The 26,163-nt window shown below is 31.7% G+C and overlaps 1 protein-coding gene across 1 annotated transcript; it reads right to left on the bottom strand.

Annotated features, from left to right (window-relative positions):
- Positions 1 to 1,947: 1,947 nt before the first annotated feature.
- On the bottom strand, positions 1,948 to 25,956 carry LOC114331032 (protein seele). Its single transcript, XM_028280493.1, has 3 exons — positions 25,696 to 25,956; positions 13,641 to 13,963; positions 1,948 to 2,140 (listed from the first exon to the last, which is right to left on the bottom strand). Exons 1-3 carry the CDS (start codon positions 25,805 to 25,807, stop codon positions 2,006 to 2,008), a joined length of 570 nt encoding a protein of 189 aa, XP_028136294.1. The 5' UTR covers positions 25,808 to 25,956; the 3' UTR covers positions 1,948 to 2,005.
- Between the last annotated feature and the right edge of the window lie 207 nt (positions 25,957 to 26,163).

Genomic DNA, 26,163 nt, shown 5'->3' with positions numbered 1-26,163 from the left:
TAATAAAAGTAAGAGTAACTAAAAAGTATTGGTGCTACTATAGTATGCGGTCTACAGTCGGGTTTCTACTATAGCTTGCGGTCTACCGAGGGATGCGGTGTAAGTATAAGCTGAGATGATAAAGATATTAACTTGTAAAATTACAATAATTATTCTTTTTATTTATGCGTATTATTAACTTTGTAAAGAAGGATTTTGTTGGCTATGTACACGTTCTATCGGTACGTCTGCTAATCACCATAATCTTTTCTCAGAAGGCTTTGAACACAATAATGAAAGGCTCCAGTAGGTATTAATAAACATTACAATAAAATATAATCTTTATTATAATGCAAATTACACCGTAATCTTTTCCAGGATATACGAAATCCTTCGATTAGAGGAAGGTAGATCAAACCCACGGGGCAAACCGTATACTATATAATATAATGGTACCAAACTATTGTTATAAACGGTTTAAACATGCTTATTAATAACTCTTACTTATTTGCCTTGACACCTCGCATTTCTCCAATAGACTAGCTTTCACTACTTTTTATAAAAGTTGCCACGATGAAGACATCAACGGTAGTAAGTTAGTCAGATTGACCTTTTGAAAAACCCTCGTCCGTCATATTATGCGTTTTAAACTCTTTACAAAGTAGCACTCAACTTTATCAATTTCAGTTTAAAACTAAGCTGATTGGGGAACTACTTATTACAATAGAACATAAATAATACCTAGGAATTTTCCATTAAAGACGATTAAAATGTAATATACCCGTGATACCTACCCTAATCGCGTTGTTTCCGACTAGCTAGCCTGCTTGACCGTGACCCGTGACGTCGAACCAATTAGAAGGACGTTCAAGAGCCTCCTAAGATATTTGAATTTTATAGCATTTTCAAACCGTCGTAATTAGCGTACGGGTTAAAAATATTTGTTTTTTTCGCATGCAAGCGTTTTAAGATCATGTTACCTTATGTTTTTTAATATCATTTTAATATTTAAAAATGTATGTAAGTTCCCTATTATAGAATCATGCTACCTAAAACTATAAATAACTTAAAATAACGAAATGCTGTTTTATTAAAAATAAATATAGTTTTATTTTTACAAATATTTTGTAAATACTTGAACCATTTTATATTTTTATCGCAACTACAAATTCGGACCGATTGAAAGGAGCACGGAATCTTTAAAATCAAAAGGAGAGACAAGATGGCTTACTAAGGAATGGCTTTACGGTACATTAACTAACGGCGAAAAAGTGGCTTATTCTCCATCTAAAGCATCATTATTTTGCTGTTGTCGTTTATTTGAGAACGTAAATACACCGAATGGATTTCAATTTTGCTCATCTGATGGATTTAATACTTGGTGGAAATTAAATCCTAACGTTTCAAGTCATGAATCAGGTGCACTCAGAAAGTAAATGCTTTTCAGATAATATTGACAGATAATTAATAAACGTGATTGTAAAACTTAGATAAACTTTTTTATTTTAAATCTAACCCGTATAATGCAAAATAATGATGACTGTTCTCGCCAAAAAGTTCTCTTTAATTAATCTATGTAATGTATAGTATACATTAAATTAAAATGCCTAAATAAGAGCGCAATAAAATTGTCTTCCGCCCCGGACAGCCAACACTCACGCTACGCCACTGATGCTTGGGCCTGAGATATGCCGCTCGAAAGGTCGAAAATAGCCCTTTTTACGCTATATTTGAAGAGCTATATCTCTAAGCCCAGTAAACCGATTTTCTAGCTCAAGGTCTCATTTTTCTCGTAATGTCAACTTGTTGATGAAATAATTTGCAAAATCGTAAAAGATACGCTGGATTTTATAGGTTAAGAAGAACGAAAAGAAAACTTTTATGATATACAACTATGATATTATGATAAAACCAGGACCGTTCGATTGAAAATCAAACCGAGCCTACCTGAAATAGATAAACATCTAGTAATTAAAAAAACATTTATTAAGAATATTTTTAACAGCCAGTACTTTAAATATTGAGATCACAATTCCGATTTAATTTTTTTTTGGGGACATATGTTTGATTGTTTAACACAGAACGTATCTGATACGTCCGTTTCATCTTCTTGGTATAACTTAATAATCTCATCTTCATATTCTTCCATAATCGATTCGCACTAAAAAATACATATTTTATAAGTATGACAAAAAATTTAAATGTGAATTGAATATACAGGGTGATTCTAAATAAATATGACAAACTTTAAGGGGTAATTCTACATGAAAAATAATGACAATTTGCTCGATAAACATATATGTCCGCAAATGCTTCGTTTCCGAAATACGGGGTGTTGAAATTTTTCTTGCTACAAACTGATGATTTATTTATTGCTCTTAAACCGGTTGAGATATGCAAATGGAATTTAGTGGGTTTTAAGAGGTAGTTTTTGTGCATTTTTTGACATATAATTAAGAATTTTATATTCACCATTAGCGCGTACGGGTAATGGTCTGAAATTAAAAAAAAAATAGTGCGCCACCGAGATATTCCAAATTAAAAATAGTGTTTAAATTCCTCGTTGAATTTGTGACACAATATCTATCTTCCCTTTTTTTCATACGACCCTTCATTTTCATGCAAAAAATAAAATATATTAACGCTGTCATACTTTAAGTTGGATTTATAGTTTGACGTAGCGTAGACGTAGACGCAACGCAGACGGAAGAAACGGACTGTAAACGTAAGAAAATAGTATGCCAATTTATAATTCGACGTAGCGGAATTTTTGCGCATGAGTAGAAAGAATGACTTAATTCAACAACATAGCCTATGCCCTATGCTGTAAATTATACATTATACGAACCGTAAACAAACTTTGTGTTTATTTATTTATACTATTATTTATTATAATATATAGGTATCCGTTTTGGTGTTACATGGATTAGGAAATACACGAAGGTATGCTCCTAGTGCCGTGGTATTTCCAACTATTTTGTTTCATTTCCTACTCTTTAAAATATTTAATAATGTTTATTGGATTTACCTATCGTATATGTGTGGATACCCCAGAATTAGACTAATAAACAACTCATGTTTATCTGAAATATTGAAACTACACCATGATATATTTTTATTAAATTAATAACTTAAGGCCCGGTCTTTTCACCTCCGAATAACTATTTATTGGAAAGTTTATCCGGCAGATTTCATGTAAATCTGTCAAATAAACCTCCGAATAATAGTTTAATAAATACTTTTATTCGAAGGTGAAAAGACCGGGCCTAATTGTAACAAATAATTAACAAAATTCAAATATGTTAATAAACACCTTAACCTTACAAAATGGATGAGGGCGTGTCCACTTTGGGCTTTGGGTGACAGAACAAAATTCTTGATTTTGATTGGCCAGACATAAGAAACGCACTGTAAAAGATGAAAGTTGGTCAACTCTTCCGTTACGCTACGTTTCTCTTACGTTCCGTCAGGCGCTTGCGTTCATTTATAAACAAGAGTACACAAAACTCGGTGTTGAACTTTTCCAGTGCGTCTACGTTACGTCTACGTCTATGCTACGTCAAACTATAAATCCAACTTTATTCATTTTTATTTGTCATACTTATTTAGAAACACCCTGTAGATGAATGATTAATAAATAATTAAAGATACAGTAAATAAATAAGTGTAGTGTATAATTCGATGTTTTCACAATTACCATTGGACAATGATTACTATGCATAAAGAATGAATGCATAAAGAAATTCATACGAGAATTATGAAAATATGAAAGAAAAAAATAGACATTATACTAGCCACATTGTTTAAGAAATGAAAGAAAGACTGGAGGCAATCTAACAATGTCTCTCTTTCAAAATTCAGTATCTAATATATTCTCATACAAAATTACTATTTTTGTATTTAATTCAAATGCAAAAGGAAGAGCACATTGCAAAACCTATAATTTTGTCAAATTTCAAAACAAATTTCTTCATGAAGCTATGTAAAAGCAAGTGTTCTTCTTCTTCTTCATTTTGTGTAGACCTGATTCTGTCTGTTTTTTCAATATGCCCCCAGTAAGTTGTCGCTCCATCGTTTTCGTGGCCTTTCCACTGATCGTCTTCCTATTGGGAAACGGTCTGTCGCCATCCTTACTGCTCTATTTGTTGTCATTCAGCTTATGTGGTTAAATAGCGTATTATGTGTGTTAAATAGCTACTACAAAATATTGACATCATTAATCAGACAAAGACTCTCAAAATACATTGAAACTAAAATAGGAGACTACCAGCGGGGATTAAGAGAGGGGATGTCAACAATATACCCAATACACATAGTCACGCAGTCAATTATTGAGAAGTATTACGAACATAATATCGACTTGCACATCCTTTTCATAGATGGCAAGCAAGCATTTGACAGCTTATTAAGACTCGATCTAATACAAGACATGGAAAACCTACATATTTCAATGAAACTCATGAAGCTTACGAAAATGATAATGACAGATCGACGGCAGCAATAATAACAGATGACATCTCCAAAAATATAGAAATAGCAACTGGAGTACGACATGGCCACTCTCTATCAACGTCACTATTTAATGTCGCTATAGAAGAAACAATAAGAGCTACCGAAATAAAAGATACAATTATTATAACATCGACGTTGCAACTTGTGACGTACGCTGATGACATAACAATGTGGCGCACGCGGATGATAGCATCGATTAGCAGAAACCGAAACAATTTAAAGGAAGAATTTGCGAAGTTGTGCAAGGAAGCATCCAAGAGGAGTTTGGCAATAAAACAAAATAAAACAAAATACCGAATATGCTCAAGAAAAAATACAGTTAATGTTAAGGTTCAATATTGACCAGTATGAGTTTAAAAAGGTAGAACACTTTAAATATCTTTGGGTCTCCGTTAACTCCAATAACGGGTCTCCGTTAACCCTTAAACGCCCAAGGGTGGGTAAAAATGTCCACCTAATGCGTATTCCCTTGTAACATATTTATTACGTGTTTAAAAATGTTTATAAAATTATTTATTGTTAAAAAGACAGCCCTTTATCGAATGTTAATTTGGTTCTACAGATATTTTTGAAAATAAAAGTAGCATCTTGAGTTAAATATGGGTGGGCATAAAAAGTACACCCTTGGTAAAACTTGTTACTAAAGATTTCTATATAATTTCTCGTTGGCAGGAAGATAATCCATATAATTATCGACGTATAATTACATAATCTACATAATTATCCGCCAAGGAGGAGGTTGAAAGGAAGAATGTGGAGAAAATCGACAAATCTGAATTGCTGGCTTTTACTGATATGTTAATTTTGATGTACATTGTAATTTTGTTGTAAGGTTTGTAAATTGTTTATATTAATATTTTAGAAGATGCTGTGTTTATTAAGCATAAGATTCTTAAGTTTAATCCATTTCTAACAACTCTCAATAAATATGTTAGCTATTTTCGAGGTGGACATTTTTTACCCACCCTTGGGCGTACATGGAACCTAAAAAAAGGTTGGGCGTTTAAGGGTTAATGGAACTAATGATAAAAGGCATGGTAATTAATGAAAGAATTCTGGCGGGAAACAGAAACTACTGGAAATACTAATACAACCACTTCCTCAAAGATAATAAGCTTACTCAGAATACTAAACTGAAAATTTACAGAGCAGCAATTAGAACTGTAATCATATATGGTACTGAAGTAATGTGTTTGACACAGAAAGTTGAAGAAAGATTAAGGATCCTAGAGAGAAAAATCATTCGGAGAATAGCAGGCCCACTAAACTTAGCTAAAAATGAATTTAGAAAACTGATGAACTACAAAGAAAACTTTTGAAAGGACAAGATATTGTCAAATTTATCAAGGCACAGAGACTCAGATGGATGGGACATATAGAACGGAGAAATCCAGAAGCAGTTATCAAGAAAATTACCAAACGGAGACCAGTATCAGGCAGACCACGAGGAAGACCGAAAACGAGATGGGAGAACCAGATAATTGCGGTCCTTAAGAAGATGGGAGCTAGAGAATGGACAACCATAAGCAAAAACAGGAACGAATGGACAAATATTGTAGAAGACGCTAAGTCCCACAACCAATTGTAAAATGTTAATATGTACAGTTACGGTCATTGAATAGTTTACAGGCTTACGTATCTAGGAGCCGATTTTTTAAATTATTACCTCGTTTAAACTCACCTTTTACGTCAAAGTGACGTTAACAGTGGTGTATCTAGAATAGGTTATTTAAAATTAAAAAATAAGAATAATCTAAAAATATATTTTACAAAGTTTAATAAAATGGAAAGTATAGAAAGAAGTTTTTTTTGAATGGAATGGATTATGGTCTTAATAATGAAAACAAGGAAGTCTGGTTTGAAAATACCGATTTTATTTTATATCTATCCGAAATTATCCAATCTTTGTTTGATTTTCCATATGCACATATATGGCTCACGTCCAAATCTGCAGCAACTTGTCTTAAAAACCAACCTTCTTCGAGTTGCTCTTGCTTTTGTGCATCATTCAAATTCATTTATTAACCATTTTGGAGGAGTTTTATATCGTTATTTTATGTTTCAACACTCGCGAAATTTTGTAGAAACACTAACGGTGAAATTCTACATGACAAAAACTTAGTTCTTAACAGATGGGCACAAGATTTCAGCGAACATCTAAATATAAACGATATTGAAGGAGGTTACAACATAGGAAATCAACAAAATCTACATCATCAACTACACAGTGAAGGCCCAACAAGAGAAGAAGTGTCAAATGCCATCCTACAACTCAGAGACAATAAAGCCCCAGGAATCGACGAAATCTGTTCGGAAATGTTTAAAAAAGGTGGTGATCAACTTTTTGCAACAATCCATAAACTGATAGTTCTTATATGGCAGAATGAATTGGTACCAGAAGAGTGGCTAAAGGGAGTAATATGTCCGTTGCATAAAGAAGGTGATCAACTGGATTGTAAGAACTATAGAGGCATTACTTTGTTAGCATCTGCATATAAAATCTTCGGCAATGTATTGTTTGAAAGACTTAAACATTTTACAAAGGATATTGTAGGTCAATACCAATGCGGATTTACTGCTGGAAAGTCAACTATACATCAAATTCAAGCACATAGGCAGATTCTAGAAAAGTCGCTAGAATATAACATGGATACCCACCATCTCTTCGTCGACTTCAAAGCAGCCTATGACATTGTTAAAAGAAGCGCATTATATAATGCAATGATAGACTTTGGGATCCCACCTAAGTTAGTTAAGTTGACCCAACTAACAATGCAAAACGTAAGCTCGTGCGTTAGAATTCAAGGAGAAAACTCTACGTTCTTCGACGTTAATAATGGTCTAAGACAGGGAGACGCGCTGGCGTGTCTCCTCTTTAATATTGCCTTGAAAAAGGCAGTCAGAAAATTAAATATTAGAATGAATGGAACTATTTTTAATAGATCGACGCAAATTCTCGCATTCGCTGACGATATAGTTATAGTGGGCAGAAGTTTGAGAGATATGGTGCAGTGTTTTACAAGGTTTGCGGACGCGGCAAGTGAATTAGGTCTTGTGGTAAACGAGGAAAAAACCAAATATATGTTGGTTTCTAAAAACTCCCGAAATATCCAACAGAGAATTCAAATTAACAATCACACCTTTGAGCAAGTCAAGGAATTCACATATCTTGGATCGCTAGTCAACTCAATAAACACGACAAGCGATGAAATGAAAAGACGCATAGCAATAGCAAACAGAACTGTTCACGGTCTCCATAAACATTTAAAAAATAAAAATATAAAACGTGCAGTGAAGCTCAATATATACAAGACCTTAATAAGACCGGCTTTGATATATGGAGCTGAAACGTGGACCCTATCTCAAAATGATGAAAGACTTCTTGGTATTTTTGAGAGAAAAATTCTTAGAAAGAGTTTTGGGGCAGTAAATGAAAATGGGCTATGGCGTCTAAGATACAACTTTGAACTGTATCAGTTATACACCGATCCAGATATTGTGAAATTCGTTAAAGTGCAGAGACTTAGATGGGCTGGGCATATTGCTAGGATGTCAGACCACGAATACACTAAGAGATTAACATTTTCAAAACCAGAGGGCACAAGAAGTAGAGGACGACCACGAAGAAGATGGATTGATGATGCGGAAGAAGACCTAAAAATTCTAGGGGTCAGAAGATGGAGGGAAATTGCCAGGAATCGATAGGAGTGGCGACTTCTTTGTGAGCAGGTTAAGATCCACAACGGATTGTCGAGCCACTTATGATGATGATGATGACTCGCGAAATTTTTGACAAGCATTGACTTTTTGACTTTGACATTTATGAAATCCGCACGACACTGCAATTTTACAGTATTACAATATAAAAATTAAGGTGTAAACTATTCAGTGATCGTAACTGTACATTCACACAAACACATCGACAAACCACCAAGATAAAGATGGGAGTAACCGTTCAATTGACGGTTATGGTCACCGCGAGCGATTCATCAATTCTGAATCGTTACACGGCTGGCTTTTAGCTAGTCAGTGATCCGTCTCGGTAAGACTAAACTATTCAGTGATCGTAACTGTACATTCACACAAACACATCGACAAACCACTAAGATGAAGATGGGAGTAACCGTTCAATTGACGGTTATGGTCACCGCGAGCGATTCATCAATTCTGAATTACACGGCTGGCTTTTAGCTAGTCAGTGATCCGTCTCAGTAAGACCAACTGCTGTTACCTCGTTCGATATTGTTCCGGCGGGCCACCTCTTTGTCTTCGATGGTCGAAGTGGGAAATAGATAGGGCGCGCATTGCTGCCGTGTCGGAGAATCGAACTGTGTGCACGATCGGTATCTACCCATCGTTACACTATCGAGCGGTTAGTGCACGTACCTTATTGGTTTGAGCCGATCTTGCGCCTCAGAGCGCACTATTAAAATATTGATACTTGGCCAAAAATGAACCTACGAACATTTTCCTAAGCTCAAAATGTTCCTTTATATGATATAAATATTCCAATGCTCAAAATAATAACAAAAATAAATTTCTTCAGGATCTTATAGGGAGGGGAGGAGGGACTAAACTTTAATTTGGTCACTTTCTGACTGTCATAATAATAATTTTTAACCGAGTTATTAGGCTATTTTCGCGTTTCTCAAATTTTAAATCGCGTATAACTCGAAAACAATTAATTTTAGAGAAAAATCACAAGAACCATTTTTTGCTCAGAATGACCCAAAGAATCCAAAAAAAATTTGTCCAAAGTGAAAAATGTGATTTTTTGAATTTGTAAAATAATGTTTAAACAATTTTCCGACCGCGGTATGGATTTGTTACAAGAACGCCCTGTGGATTTGTTATAAGGACGCCTTTTTGAGTAAGTTTGTGCAACAAAAACGAATCGGAATAATTTACCTAACGGGGGCGAGCATACAACCTGGACTATTTATATTTAAGAAGGCAAATAAATATTTCACTTCAAAAAAATTAATCTCTGGATAATTTAATAAAATAGTATCGGGAACGGTGAAAATAACAATAGAATAAAAAAATACGAAAAAAAAAATTTTAAGAAACGCTTTTCTTTAGTTACGAGTGACTAAAATTGTGAATATTAAAAAATCAACTAAAAAGCAAAAAGTAAGAAAAAAATCAAACTCAAAGGATTATTCGAAAAAAACTGTTAGACAGATTAAATATACAAAAATCTCACACATCCGTTAAAATATTGAAAAAATTTAACACACTCGTTAAAGAAAAGCATGGGGCGCGAAAAGTAAAAAAGTATATATCCTCAAACCGTTTATTCGATGAAGACGCGCCCCACGCTTTTCTTTAACGAATGTGTGAGATTTTTGTATATTTAATCTGTCATAACAATTTTTTTCGAATAATCCTTCGAGTTTGATTTATTTTTTATTTTTTTGCTTTTTAGTTGATTTTTTTATATCTTTAATTTTAGTCACTCGTAACTAATAGTGCAGCCGATATGTGAAACAATTATGCGTTTAATGATATAAGTATATAATTTGGACCACATAATATACTACACATATAAAGGTTCAAATTTAGATATGAGGTCATCTCAGATTTTGCCTTTTACAAAAATGGCGAGCATTCAAAATGGCGACTATACATATGTGACTAATAGCACGATAACTTTTGAACGAGACGTCAGATTTCAACCAAATTTGGTATATAGTTTCTTTTTTTGATGTATGAGATCGAGGTTTTGAACAGGAAGAATCGGTTTACCGGAGGTTGTGGTTTTCCTTGTTTTTATGTAAAAATATGTTGTTTTTTTTTTCAATTCTTTCACCCTGTATGTATTAATTTTTCAAAAAGTTAATACCGCCATTGAAAAGAGAGTAAAAATATTTTATAGGAAATATTTTGAACTTTTTAGTTATGTTAATTACCATTTAATAAATGCATAACGTATCTTCACATGTACCTATGTGCGGCAAATTCGTGCAAATATTATAAGAATTATTGTGCATTTTCAAGGTTCAAATTTAGATATGAGGCCATCTCAGTTTTTGTTCCTTTTACAAAAATGGCGGGCATTCAAAATGGCGACTAATAGCACGATAACTTTTGAACGAGACGTCAGATTTTAACCAAATTTGGTATATAGGTTCTTTTTTGATGAATAAGATCGAAGACTTGAACCGGAAGAATCGGTTTACCAGAAGTTGTGTTTTTACTGTTTTTTATGTAAAAATATGTTGTTTCTTTTTCAATTCTTTCACCCTGTATATATAAATTTTTCAAAAAGGTAATACCGCCATTGAAAAGAGTGTTAACATATTTCTTAGGAAATATTTTAAACATTTTAGTTATGTTAATTACCATTTAATAAATGCATAACGTATGTTCACATGTACCTATTTGCGGCAGATTCATTTTGAATGCTCATCATTTTTGTAAAAGACAAAATCTGAGATGGCCTCATATCTAAATTTGAATCTTTGTATGTGTAGTAGGTTCAAATTATATGCTTCTACCATTAAATGCACAATAATTCTTATACTTATTATTATTTGCACACGAATCTGCCGCACATAGGTACCTACATGTGAAGATACGTTATGCATTTATTAAATGGTAATTAATATAACTAAGAGTTCAACATATTCCTTAAAAAATATTTTTACGCTCTTTTCAACGCCGGTATTACCTTTTCGAAAAATTAATATATACATGGTGAAAGAATTGAAAAAATAAACAACATATTTTTACAAAAAAAATCAGGAAAAACATAACTTTTGGTAAACCGATTCTTCCGATTCAAGAGCTCGATCTTATACATAAAAAAAAGAACCTATATACCAAATTTGGTTGAAATCGGACTTTTCGTTCAAAAGTTATCGTGCTATTAGTCACATATGTATAGTCGCCATTTAGAATGCCCGCCTTTTTTGTAAAAGGCAAAATCTAAGATGGCCTCATATCTAAATTTGAACCTTTGTATGTGTAGTATATGTGTTCCAAATTATATGCTTCTACCATTAAATGCACAATAATTATTATATTTGCACGAATCTGTCGCACATAGGTACATGTGAAGATAAGTTATGCATTATTTATTACATGGTAATTAACATGACTAAAAAGTTCAAAATATTTCTTAAAAAATATTTTTACGCTATTTTCAATGCCGGTAATACCTTTTTGAAAAATTAATATATACAGGGTGAAAGAATTGAAAAAAAAAAACAACATATTTTTACACAAAAAATCAGGAAAAACATAACTTTTGGTAAACCGATTCTTTCGGTTCAGGAGCTCGATCTTATACATCAAAAAAAGAACACATACCAAATTTGGTTGAAGTCGGACTTTTCGTTTAAAAGTTATCGAGCTATTAGTCACATATGTATCGTCGCCATTTTGAATGCCCGCCATTTTTGTAAAAGGTAAAATCTGAGATGGCCTCATATCTAATTTTGAACCTTTATATGTGTAGTATATGTGGTCCAAGTTATATGCTTCTATCATTAAATGCACAATTCTTATAATATTTGCCACACTAAAAAGAAAATCTAAGTCTCTTTTTTTAAAATTGTTTTTTCGTATTTTTTTATTTTTTACTTTTTAGTCTTACACTTTTCAAACATTAAAATATATCGTCATGTTTAAAAAAATAATGTATATGATGGACACATTTTTTGCATTTATTTCAACATTAGATACATACCTACATTGTACATTTTCTGTAATTTCTTCACACATTTCTTAAATCAAAATGTTGCAAGTCACTTGCTAACATACTGTCAACATGTGAACAAGTCGAATGAGAGCTCAGATGGTACCTAGAGCATAATACATGGAATATTTTGAACATCCATGTTTAAGTTCGCATATTTAATTTATGTTTCCTTGGCGGATTACTTTTTAAGAGTTTTTACCCATATATTTTTACAATATTGTATTTTGGTGGTTAGCATGTCAGATCACGTAAGCATTGATAATGATTGGTCATCCAATCGAAAACTAGTTCTGTGATGTAGCCCTTTTTAGGGATTTTTAAATACAGTACCTAATACCTCGACTTAGGCTACCCCGACTTACGCGAACCCAGAGTTACGCGATTTTCAAATTTTGTAGATTTGTTATTTGATATGCGATTTTAAAATCTTGTCGATTCATTATTTGAGCGCCACACGATCATTTAGTTATCGACGAGATAGAATTAACACCCACACACTATTGCTCATCCAATGTATTATACATGTTTGGACTTTTCACACGGAATCAGCGATTTTATTTTGTATTAGGTATTTTTTATACTAAATTCGCTCTCCCGAGATTCACTTTGACACATTCGGAATAGGAAACTAGGAAACATACACACAAAAATTCCTACCTGACACTGTTAACTGCTCAAAACAACTTAATTTTTCATTAAAAAAAGAAGAATTATTAGAAATAGTGGGAGTGTATACTAATTTTATAAAATTATGGGGAGTTTATTTCTACAAAATATTTTTATTTTGTACAATAAATAATTATTGATTGGCGTAAGGTTTATGTTATTTATGTCTGTTTACTATTAATAATATTAGTTACAAGCAGGTATGTTTGGTTGTGTAGTAATTTCCAGTAACGCCTAGCAACTGAAATTCCCAAAAAAAAATTACTAATGTCACTAGACAGTTGTGTCAGAAAAGCGAATTGACTTTATCTACATTTTTGTTTAATGGAGTGGGTGTTTGTTACTTTTATAAAGGGATTTTTTGTTTTATATCTAAGAAGACTTGAAAGAGTAATAATGTCATACAAAAAAAAGTTAAACTGATCTGCCTGTATCGAATAAGAAAAGGAAAACGTTATCTTTGGAATGTAAACTTAACGTAATTAAAGATTTTGAATCAAAAATGAAATTTTGTGAATTATCAAAGAAGTTTGATCTATCGGAATCGACGGTCAGAACAATTATAAAGGACAAGGACAAAAATTCTCGACGCTGTAAAAAGACGTACATATATTATACGAAATTATACCCCGACTTACGCGAATTCGACTTACGCGATTATCGCTCGGTCCCACCTATCGCGTAAGTTCGGGGTATTACTGTATATACCTTTTATAAAGGATTTTATTCGTTTTTTGTTTTTTTTTATTTTCAAATTAATGTAGTTTTAAGAACTTACATAATATTTAAGACTTTTATTTAAATCTCCATCTTGGATAATATCAACTTCAGACCAATCTGGGTTCATAGTACCATCCTCAGAGAGCATGTTTAATAGTGTCAAGCTACCATCTCTTTTCCGTTTTGCACGTACGTAGTTATCCATTTCAGTACAAACTCCCTCAATTAACTCAGAAAGAGCTAACTCAGATCGAGTTTGTGGTATAGATTTATGCCCATAATTTCCATCGACATCAAGGCGGTATCCCCCAACATCCACTTTTTTATTAGGGTCTAATCTGTTAACTTTTTTCGTTAATTCATAAATACTCTTTTCACAAACTAAAACAAAAAATTATAAGAAATACAATACAAATAAATAATTGGTGATTAATTTATAATTGAATCGGTCATTGCGAAAACAATATAAGTCCATATTTTGGGTAAAATAGCTTTTCGACGCCATGATGTTTTTAAGATTTAAATCAACCATTCGGCACAAAAACAACGCCAGTTACTGTTTATATTGTATTTTTAAATATTGTGTGGTAGGTCGGTATGTTTCTCGGTCAGTTCGAAAACAACACATAATATATGTTCTTAACTTGTGTATTTTGACTGTTTCTTGCTGACAATAAAAAATTTTTCGACAAACATTAAAAATCATGGTTCATTTCGAAATCAACGTAAGTTCACAAAATTAAAAAGTTAATATCAAAAATTAAGTAACATTTAGTCTTTTTCTTGTATACAGTATTGGAAAGCTTTTTTCGGAACATAGGAACATTTACTGCAATAAGTTAGATTCTTGATTTGCAATTAACCAGTGTAAATTTCAAGACAACGTCGCGATGTTTCATATTATTTCATTTGTTCGACTGCACTGAACTGAGATCTCGGATTTGCAATTATCCAGTGTAAATTTTAATATAACGTCGCGATATTTTAAAATTAATTCATTTGTACGACTGTAATTCCTTTACCGCGGGTTTTCGCACAAACGATGCAATCCGATGGAGCACCTTAGTTCAGTGCAGTCGAACAAATGAATTAAATATGAAACATCGCGACGTTGCCTTGAAATTTACACTGGTTAGTTGCAAATCCAGAATCAAAGTTATTGCATTGAAAGTTCTTATGTTGCGAAAAAATATTTCCAATACTGTATAATATGTACATACATAATATATCTACACTAAGCATCAAAATTAACGAACCACCTTAAAAATGGGACATTTTTGATGTCTCGTATGTCCTAAACCTGTTGTTCGATTTGAGATATTTTTTAGTATATTATAGATTTATTCTTCAAGAATATCGATGTAATAATATTATTGCTACACAGGTAACTATCATTGTATACCAGGTGTAACAATGATAGTGTGTTTTTGCCTCAAAGTTTGGAACACCCTGTGGAATATTCTAGTGTATATAAAATATTGAAATTAAAACTCAACTGTAGCCTTAGGCTTTCTTAACATTTTGGTTTCTGATTCATTCGGTTATGTTGGATAATAAAAAAGTTGGGTGCTTTGACAACTAGCGATGTTATTCATCAATACAGGGTGTTTCTAATTAAGTACGACAATCTTTAAGGGGTAATTCTGCTTGAAAAAATAATGACCGTTTGCTTGATAAACATATGTCCGCAAATGCTTTGTTTCCGAGATACGGGATGTTGAATTTTTTCTTACAAACTGACGATTTATTTGTTGCTCTAAAACTGGTTGAGGTATGCAAATGAAATTTGATAGGTTTTAAGAGGTAGTTATTACGCATTTTTTGACATACAATTAAGAATTTTATATTCACCATTGGCGTGCATACGGGTATAAATATTTTAGATACATCCCGTATGCACGCCAATGATAAATATAAAATTCTTAATTGTATGTCAAACAATGCGCAATAACTACCCCTTAAAACGTACTAAATTTCATTTGCATATCTCAACCGGTTTTAGAGCAATAAATAAATCGTCAGTTTGTAAGAAAAAATTCAACATCCCGTATCTCGGAAACGAAGCATTTGTGGACATGTGTTTATAAAGCAAACGGTCATTATTTTCATGCAGAAAATTACCCCTTAAAGTTTGTCGCACATATATTGATGAATATCATAGCTAGTTGTTAAAGTACCTAACTTTTTTATTATCCCACATAAGCGAAAGAATCAAAAAGCCAAATGTTAAGAAAGCCTAAGGCTACAGTAGAGTTGTAATTTCCATATTTTATATACGCTAGAATATTCCACAGGGTGTACCAGACTTTGAGGAAAAAACACACTATCATTGTTAGACCTGGTATACAATGACACTTACCTGTTTAGCAATAATATTATTACATCGATATTCTTGAAGAATAAGGCTATAAGCTTTGCTATAAGACACAAAAAAAATCACTCAAATCGGACAACAGCTTTAGGAAATACAAGACATCAAAAATGTCCCATTTTTAAGGTAGTGCGTTAATTTTGATGCTTAGTATAAATTTCTATGTATTTTGACTGTTTCTTGCTGAAAATTAAGAAAAATCATTAAAAATTATGGTTCATTTCGAAAACAACATAAGTCCACAAACTTAAAAACTCAATATCAAAGAAAATACGCAACATTTAGACTTTTTTGTCTTTTAGTACGATGCATTTATAACGCATAATAATATATAAAATATATTATTACCACAGAATATCCAACTATTAATGGAATGCTGGTTCTCTCCCCCCCCCCCCCCACCGCCTCACATATTAACATTTATTTTCAGCACATATAGTCGAAGAAATGAAGCATTTTGAATTTTTTCGTCCAGCATGGATTTACTTGAAATTTTCACAGAAGGTAGGGCAAAGTCCAAGGATCATTTTCTATATCATGCTGCTGTACGCTAAAACCTTGGGGGTAGTTGCCACCCCATATCGGGGGTGAGAATTTTTTTATTACATTTTAACCATTAGTATGGTATAACTAGACCCAAACCCAGACATTTCTCGTCAATATTTCTAAAACTATGCGGTTTAGCATGAACAACCTTCTATACAAAAATGTTCTACATTAAATTTGAAATAAAAAAGGTCCTATGCATAATCCTTCTAAAATGAACGGTTCCAAAGTTACGGAGGTAGTTTAGTATAATTGGTCCAAAAAAGGCCTAACCCAGACATTCAAAGTAAAAGTTTTCGTTCAACACCAAATTGTTATTTATGGTCCACATATTGTTCAATAAAAAGTTACACCATTTTGAGCGTCCGGTTTGGGGGGGGGGGGAGATGGGGGAAAAATCTGTAAATTAGTAGTTTTTTTAAGTTTTTCGTCAATATTTCTAAAACTATGCTTTATCGTAAACAATGTTCTCTACAAAAATGTTCTACGTGAAATTTAAAACAAAAAAGGTCCTATACATAATTGTTATAAAATCAACGGTTCCAGAGTCACGGAGCGTAAACGTGGAGGTTTTCGATACTTTTTATATTCTTTGGGCAATTTATAGAAATTTTCTTTAACAGGATTGTGTTTTGTAAATAAAATTTGCTATGTCAGTGGCCGATGATATGTTAGTGATAAGCCCTTGAAGAAACGTCAACCTCAATACCCAAAATCATCATCAATTGCCCAGATAATATAAAAAGTATCGAAAACCTCCACTTTTCACCCTCCGTAACTCTGTAACCGTTGATTTTATAACAATTATGTATAGGACCTTTTTTGTTTTAAATTTTATGTAGAACATTTTTGTATAGACCATTGTTTACGCTAAAGCATAGTTTTAGAAATATTGACGAAAAACTTTAAAAAACTACTAATTTACCGACTTCTACCCCATCTCCCCCCCCCCCCTCGAAACCGGACGCTCAAAACTGTGTAACTTTTTACTGAACAATAGGTGGACCATATAGAACAATTTCGCGTTGGAGGAAAACTTTTGCTTTAGATGTCTGGGTTAGACCTTTTTTGGACCAAATATACTAACTATACTACCTCCGTAACTTTGGAACCGTTCATTTTAGAAGGATTATGTATGGGACCTTTTTTATTGCAAATTTGATGTAGAACATTTTTGTATAGAAGGTTGTTTATGCTAAACTGCATAGTTTTAGAAATATTGACGAAAAACCTAAAAAAACTACGAATTTACCGATTTCTCCCCCCTCTACCCCCCAAACCCGACGCTCAAAATGGTGTGACTTTTTTCTGAACATTGTGTCGACCATATAGAACAATTTGGTGGTGGAGGATAACTTTCACTTTGGATGTCTGGGTTATGGCATTATTTGGATCAATTATATCATACTACATGTAAATGGATGTAAAAAGTAATTTTAAGAAAAAATGTTTTTACATTTTCTTCATAAAACTAATATTTTTCGAGTTATTCGTGGTTGAAAGTAACAGTTTTTCGACGGAAAAATCGACTTTTTTAGAGGGTTTTTTGAGAATAACTCGAAAAATATGCATTTAATAAAAAAAAACTGTAGAAATCAAAATTGCATCTTTTAGTAACACAAACGAAACTGTTTTTCTATATTTTTACGACCAATACAAACCGAGATACGGCATGTTAAAGGCTAGCTTTTTTCGTCAAATGCATAATTTGAAATAATCAAAGCCAAATAACGGGAAAACTTTACATTTTTTTCAGGAAAACTTACATGCTGTTTTTTCAAGCATACAATAAGGTCTTTCAAACACAATAATAAAAAGTTTCTAGCACAAAAATTGAGCAACTTATGATCAAAAAAAAGTCGGTACCTAATTTTTTCTACGAAAAAAAAAACAGTGAAACAACCCCCTACCTACCCTTGTAACTAAAAATTGGTCTTCGCCTTTCTGTAATTCCTTCTATATTTATATTATCAATACACCCAAGAAGTTTGACCTATTTAAAAGGCCTAATTTTAGAAAAATTGGAGTTTAAAGAAAAATTGATTTTTTGCAATTTTGCATTTTTTATCATTTTCTTCAAAATATCTCCGAAAATACTGGAGATACGAAAAAAATGATAGATTACTAAATTGTAGATTTTTAATAGCTAAAATTTCCTTATGCATAGATTTTCATTACAGTGAACAGTTAGCGAGATATAGCTGTTTAAAACATCTATTTACGAGCAAACATCCCCTTATTCGAGCCCTTTAAACCCACCTCAATTAAAAATTAAGGGATCTTACGGAATTTAATTTACACAGTCTTATTACTCTTCAAAACTCCTACAAAACTGTTATTGAAAAAACTTTTTATCGCCAAAAATGAAGGAGCTATGTTTATAAAACTAATTTTTTTTTCGAAAAATTCGAATAGTCCCCTTACAGAGCATTTTCAATGTACCTATATAATACCACAGAGGCGGTTCGTATACTGGATGACTAAAAAACTATTTGTATGTGTATTTTTATATATTTGTAAATTCGTATTTTTGTGTAAATAAATGTTTTTGTAATTCTTTAATTCTACTTTTTTTCTGTATAGATCTATTAATTGTCTACTTATAAAAATTGCAATGTTTTTAAGGGTTGAAATATTATATTATATCCTAAAGCATAAAACAATCATTATTTAACCAGTCAAAACCAAATTTTACCTATACATATTAAAGTTTACAATGTTTTTATATAATTTTTAACAATAAGGGTAGTTTACACCAGTAAGATGATCCTAATCCCAAATTTTTATGTAAATTGACGCAAGCCGAAATTATTCTTTTAGGATAAGTAAACTTTTCATATATAGCTCCAACAAGGGTGGTTTTAAGGGTTGAAATATTGTGATATTATATCTTAAAGGACAAAAAAATAATTATGTAACTAATAAGAAGCAAATGTTGACAATATTAAAGTTTAAAATGTTATTTTATAATTTTTTACAATTAGGGGTGGTTTTCACCCTTAAAAAACCAAAAGCGTACAACGGCTCAATATAGAAAATTAACTAGAGGGTGAAATGAGCCTAATCCCAAATTTTTGTACAAATCGATGCTGGACGAAAAAATTGCCATTTTTGAGGTTTTGCCATTTTTCCAGCTTCATTTCCTCAACTAATAAGCAAAACGCTCGGATAGGTCGATTTTTAAAATAATCATAGTATACTAAAGCATCAATGTTTCGAACTTTACGCGATTCCTCTTCAGGTGAGTTATAATTTTGATTTTTTTAAATGGGAAAATACGTCATGTAATACCTCATTTACAGTTGAGTCCGCGAATCTTTACCCGTGCGTCATCATTTAAAGCATACTAAATAAGTCGATCATAAGTCGGAAATTGAAATTTACTAAACGCAACAGCAAGTCACTTAATGTCACTTGCTGTTGCGTTTATTAAATTTCAATTTCCGACTTATCATCGACTTATTTCGTATACTTTAAATGATGACGCACGGGTAAAGATTCAGGGACTCAACTGTAAAAGCTTTTGAAATACTGATTACAAAAATGTATAATACTTGCGCAAAATTTCAGTCAAATACTTTTTAAATGCATTCATTTTTTTCGAATCCTGAGAAAACTTATGAACATTTTTTCAAAAATTTAGATGCAGAATGAAAGATTAAATTATTACCGAGGGCCAAAAGTTCCTTAGAATAAACAAAAAGTTTCTTTTGAATAATATATTTAAAATTACAAATCATACTCAATTTTCTCTTCGTGTTCATCCCTGTAACTTATTAAATTATTAAAGTTTTCGGGGACTTTCCGCGCTCGGTAATAACGTAATTTTTCAGTCTGCGTTTAAATTTTTCAAAAATATTATTAATTTTCTGTAATTTGCGCAAGTATTATACTGAAAATTTGTAATTATATAATTACAAATTCCCATTAAAAAAAATCAAAGTTATCACTGTCACCTGAAGAGGGATCGCGTAAAGTTCAAAACGTTGTTGCTATAATATACTATGATTATTTTAAAAATCGACCTGTAACAATTATTCCAGCTGTCCAGCTCACTGTATGTTGTTTTCGCAATGACCGATTTAATTATAATAGTACAGTCACTGAAGGTTTTCTTTCACCTTTCGATTTCTTTGAACCGTCATCGATTTTCATGAAAATTGGTGAGTAGTTAGAAAATACTTCAAAAAACAAAAGTGATAAGGCGCCAATTTGCACTTTTATCCTTCGGGTGGATGCCACCCCCTCACGGGGGTGAAAATTATTTTATTAGAAATAACCCCATATATCGACAGAGAAATTTTAAGCAAAATGTGTCTTATCAAGTTATTAAAATAAATCAATACTTTTTGAGCTTTTATGGATCAAAGATTTTAATTTTTCGTAAAAAAATGCAGGTTTTAAAGCGGTGTTCATAAATAACTATAGTATTTTTACTACAAAAGCGATATTACGTAGGTCAAAATTTTTGACGTAAGAGAACTGTCAAAACATTAGAATGTGACTTTTCATTATTGCCATGTTTATAATAAAAAGTCACATTCTAATGTTTTGACAGTTCTCTTACGTCAAAAATTTTGACCTACGTAATATCGCTTTTGTAGTAAAAATACTATATAACGTTTTTTACAATATCAAAATTGAAACTAATAAAAAATCGAATAAATTCCTTACTTGAAAAACCTTTAATATGAATTCAAAGTGAGTTATAGGTAATTAAATGTATATTTTTTTCGGCGAGTACCCAAATCTAAATATTCAAGCTTAAATAAAGGGAAAAAACTATGCATTTTATAAAATATACTTATTCAACACTTGTCAAAGTACTCAAGAATGCCTATTAAATCTCCAGAGCTCCAGAAGTGGTTCATACCAGCAAAATTAAGCAAGTTATGAAAAAAAAAAGAGGACCCTTCAGAATTTTTTAGGAAGTGAAAAATAAAACATACGCTATTACCACAAAAATTAAAATGTATAGTAATTTCTATTAAACTTTCTTTACTTTAGCATAAGTAATGATCTCAAACATTTTGACTAGTTTAGAATGCATATTATTTAAAAAAATCATGAGTTTTTCAAATGTTAGTAAATTCCATTTTCTAAAAGCCTAAACTTTACTAAGAAAACATGTAACAGGGGCCCTTTAACATTTTATATTAAAAAAATAGGGGATTTAAAATATTAATTATTTGAATACGATTTTATAGCACTTCAAATTACCTTTTACATGGTGTTTATATAAACCTGATATCAATCAAATTAAACGGAGTTATTGTGAAAAAAACAATACATTTTTTTGTAAAAAATTTTGGAGCATAAATTTTGAAAAAATTTTGGAGCATAAATTTTGAAAAAATTTTGGAGCATAAATTTTGATGCTATCAACTACTTCTGGGGCTCATTTACAACCTACAAAATTCTTTTTTAACGAACTTTCTAAGATAAAACAAAAAAGTTACGGTTAAAAAAAAAACAATATATTTTTTTGAAAAAAAAAGGAGAAATCCAATTGGAAGCATAATATTGTAAGTTGGCGGTGTTTTTAGTCATTGGCCTTATTTATTCTTCTTTATTTATGTATTATTAATAGATTCTAGAAGTTTGACTGGCTTAGAATGATTAGTTTTAAAAAAACTGAAGTTTAAAGCGAATAACGAATGTTTGCAATTTGGTAAAAAATGCCATTTTCTTCAGAATAGAAAGATTAGCGTCAGAGATACGAAAAAATATTTAAATATGAAATTGTAGGTAATTTAATTCCCAAGAACTTGGTTTGATAAAATTGGTTCTACGGCAAAAATTGAGTGAATCGTAAATGAGTGTATCGAAAAACATTGATTTTTTAGATATAAAACTAACACTTTCGATAGCGAATAAATCAAAAACTATTAATTTTATCAAAAAAATGTATAGAAGATTTTTTGCTTAGAATGAATGTTTTTGTTAACTTTTGCGGTCAAAATATAATAAAAAATTTCCACCCCTGAGATGGGGTGTCGCCTGTCGGCATCATATAGATTTTGATCCATGGACTATCCACTACTTATTCTCAAATTTTCAAGCAAATTGATCCATTCTGTAAAAATTGCGAGGTGAAAAGCTTTGGTTCCTGGACTATATAAATAATTATATTATTTTGTAAGGTTATAAACATCACATACTTGTTATTTGTATTTAAATAATTATTTTATTCCAATTTCGGTTGATTTTATTTTTTTCTTAACTTTGTGTTTTGTTTTACTATTTTTCTTCTAAAAATAGTTAGCGCTTAACTGCTTTATCAGCTAAATATTTTGTCCTTCAAAGGAAACAATTAACTTAATCACAATCATATACAATTTCTATGGTTCTATGCCACATTCCAAGCAACAAAATACATTTGTCAGTTGGCAACTCTTGACTTTCGTTCTGTCATGTCAGTCTCAGCAGGGAATGTTTTTATTATGTCTGTCATCTATTTAAGAAATTATCATTGAGTTGGAAGTAGGTATTGTCTGTGCATAGTGTTCGTAAATCCATGATAGCTGATAAATTCAGTTTGGTTTTATTTATCAATGTATTGTCCCTCTTTAGTTTACTCTTATAGTCAGGATTAACGAGCATGAAACCATGAAACGTACATTAAAAACAAAGATCTCAATAAATAACAGATATGCAAACATGTCTGGGACAACAAACATAGACCACAGTGGAAAGACGCATCATAAATCATTAAGGAAACAGACTTGAAAAAGAGAAAAATCAAAGAAGCAGCCATTATCCTACTAAATGAAGAAAAATGCGTAGCACATCCATCAGCAGAATGTAGCAGACTTTGTTGCCAGTACCAATACTTAAAGAAGAGGTTAATAACCAGAACATACCAACAGTATAGAGGATAAGAAAATGTAGAACACATGTCTCTTTCAAATACTATGCATAAGCAACATACAATACATAATAACACAATTTACAATTTTTTTACCCAAAAACTCATTATTACGAACACAGTACCACAGATAAAAAAAGTAATATTTAGACAATGATGTAATTGTCATTACAACCAAACTGTGGCTAATCCCATATAAAAATAACACTTCTATATCAAATACTATATCGGTATCTCTCCAATTTGTCATGGATGCAGTAAACACAATCCTGAACAAAGCGTTGAATACTCAGATATTTGAGCAGTTATGTGAAGAAAATGGCGAGAACTTCCACTAATTACTTCTTCACACTAATGTATGCTGGCTATAGAAAGGCTTATACTCGTTTTTACACTATTTGAAACTGCTCTAGAGTTTTTCGATAGTAAAGATGAAAATTTGAAAGAAAATTTATTGAAGAAAAAAACAGGCATTGCTTATTTGACAGATTTGTTTGCCAAATTTAATATGGTGAACTTGCAATTGCAAGTGAGTTTAAATTTGATAAAAACAAAGTCGATTACTTCAACGTTTCTTGCCAGAATTAAACAGATGAAGCAAAACATTGAACGGTATGATTCTTCCCAGTTCTCAAATTTGTTCCAGGTAATCTGCCAGGATGACAATGTTTCAACCTATGTCCAACATTTGAATGTCATCTATTCAGATTTTGAAAATGGATTTGGGGATATTTTGACCACTGTAATACTGCAATGGATTATCAATCCATTTGGTGACATAGGGCTTTTCATTCACAGTCATTTGTTTCAAGCTTCTGTCATGTGTCACATAATATTAATATATCTACATCGTACATTATTGGTATATACCAATGATACAAACCAAAGACGTATGACATAGATATATTAATATTATGTGACATATGACAGAAGCTCGAAACAAATGACAATCGATGAAAAGCACTATTGAAGAAATGTATGTTACATTACAAGACGAACTGATTGAAATAAGCACTAACGAAGAACTTAAGGTACAGTTTAGAAACAGATATCAACAATTCTGGCCTCAAAAAGACATACATGTTACCTACTTATTCTGTATTATGGATTACTGAGAAAAAGTGTTTAATTGTTTTTTTATCTTCATACTTACTAGAAAGGGGTTTCAGCGCAGTTATAAACCTCGCAATAATAAAAAGAAACAAACTGGACACCATTAACCTAGGACACTTGAGATTAAACATATCTAAATTATAGTCCATTCCAGGAATAAACGACTGCTTTGGATCATCCCAACAACGAATATTTTAGTGTGCAATATAAGAAGTATGAAAGTAAATTGCTCTAATAATTATTCCAATAAACAACAATGTAATTTGCAATTTACTTTTGTTCTTTATATTTTGCACACTAAAATATTCGTTTTAATTCGCGATAATCCAAAACAGTCATATATTCATGGAATAGGGTATAAATAATGCCAAATATTGATAATTTATTATTGAACCATTAAGTTCATCCCTCCCATTAAATGAATTTATTTTTTGCTTAGTTTTTTTCATGTAACAGTTACTATATTTTGATTTAAATTTAATTAGTAAATGTGTAAAAATGTTTTGTTTTTTTTACTTATTCACACAGTAAGTACTTCACTACTGTTAAAAATTTAATCTTTCTTAGGTGAATTGCAGGGGGTCTATTTAAAATTGAAAAGCATGACAAAGGGTATATGACAGAAAATAGTTTAGGAACATCTGCAATGAACAGTTGAGTAACTTCTATTTTCATTTTGTAGTGCCTATCTGGTTCGGATATTGGCAACCATCATGTGGCAATCTATACTTTGCATACTGCCGCTCTGAAAAGATTTGTGGTTGTTGTGTTGATCCACGTACATAGATTTTCTTAGCCAGGAAATATAACGAATAAAATTTGAAAAATTCATTAAGCTAAGACTCACTGTAAAGAACAACTACTGACCATAGTGAATAAAAATATGATAATTTTTAACTAATAATTTTACTTTTAATTTTTAGTATTGGTTTTTGTATCTGGAATTTTGCCCCATCCTTGGTTCTTATTACTATTTTGAAGGCAATGATGAATTTTCATAACTGTGGACTGTGAGTTCTTTTGAATTATAAATTTTAAAGTCTTTAAGATTTAAAAAGTTTAGTTTGAACATGTTTAAATTATTTTTACAGTGTACTCTTGAAAGCCAAAAAGTACATAGGGATATATTGAGTTTTTAGAATAATTAAAGATTTTTATTGTAATGAACCAGACCACATTTCTACATTAAAGGAAGGTAAAAATAAAGGAACTAACCTAAACACCGCAACTCAGTTGAATCAATTTCAGGATCTGTGGCAAAGGTTTGACCCAGTACAAATTTAATATTAATGCATAACAACGCTAACATTAAACACAAATATCTCATTTTACTTATTTAAACTGCTTTAACTAACAAAATATTAATAATATTTTATTTCTTTTTGACACGTACGGTACAGTACCCCAGTACCACGTGCCACGTACCATTAAAAACACAGCAAAACCAACCAATAGCCATAGGCCATAGTACATTTGTGGTTATCACGTGGTCATGACCAATGACCAATTGCGTACCACGTACCACCAATAACATTATGGTGAATTATAGTCCGTACAATATAGATACCGTTACACGTCATTACTACGTCAGGGATCTAAGTCAGGGCCGTGCGGTGCTATGATGCGGCGAGAAAATTGTCAGATTGTGTAAAAATGTTGTCAGAAACTATAGAAAAAATGAAA

Source organism: Diabrotica virgifera, chromosome 7 (assembly GCF_917563875.1).
Source record: "Diabrotica virgifera virgifera chromosome 7, PGI_DIABVI_V3a".
NCBI lineage: Eukaryota > Metazoa > Arthropoda > Insecta > Coleoptera > Chrysomelidae > Diabrotica > Diabrotica virgifera.
This window is presented reverse-complemented; position numbering and strand designations above follow the sequence as displayed.

Bases quoted from the DNA above. Each gene is read 5' to 3' on its own strand.
- LOC114331032 (XM_028280493.1), bottom strand. From the start codon at position 25,807: ATGAGATATTTGTGTTTAATGTTAGCGTTGTTATGCATTAATATTAAA. The intron at 13,964-25,695 runs GTTAGTTCCTTT...TTTTTGTTTTAG, and splicing joins AACTGAGTTGCGGTGTTTAG to TTTGTGAAAAGAGTATTTAT. The intron at 2,141-13,640 runs GTAAGTTCTTAA...TGTATTTTTTAG, and splicing joins ATAAAAGTCTTAAATATTAT to TGCGAATCGATTATGGAAGA.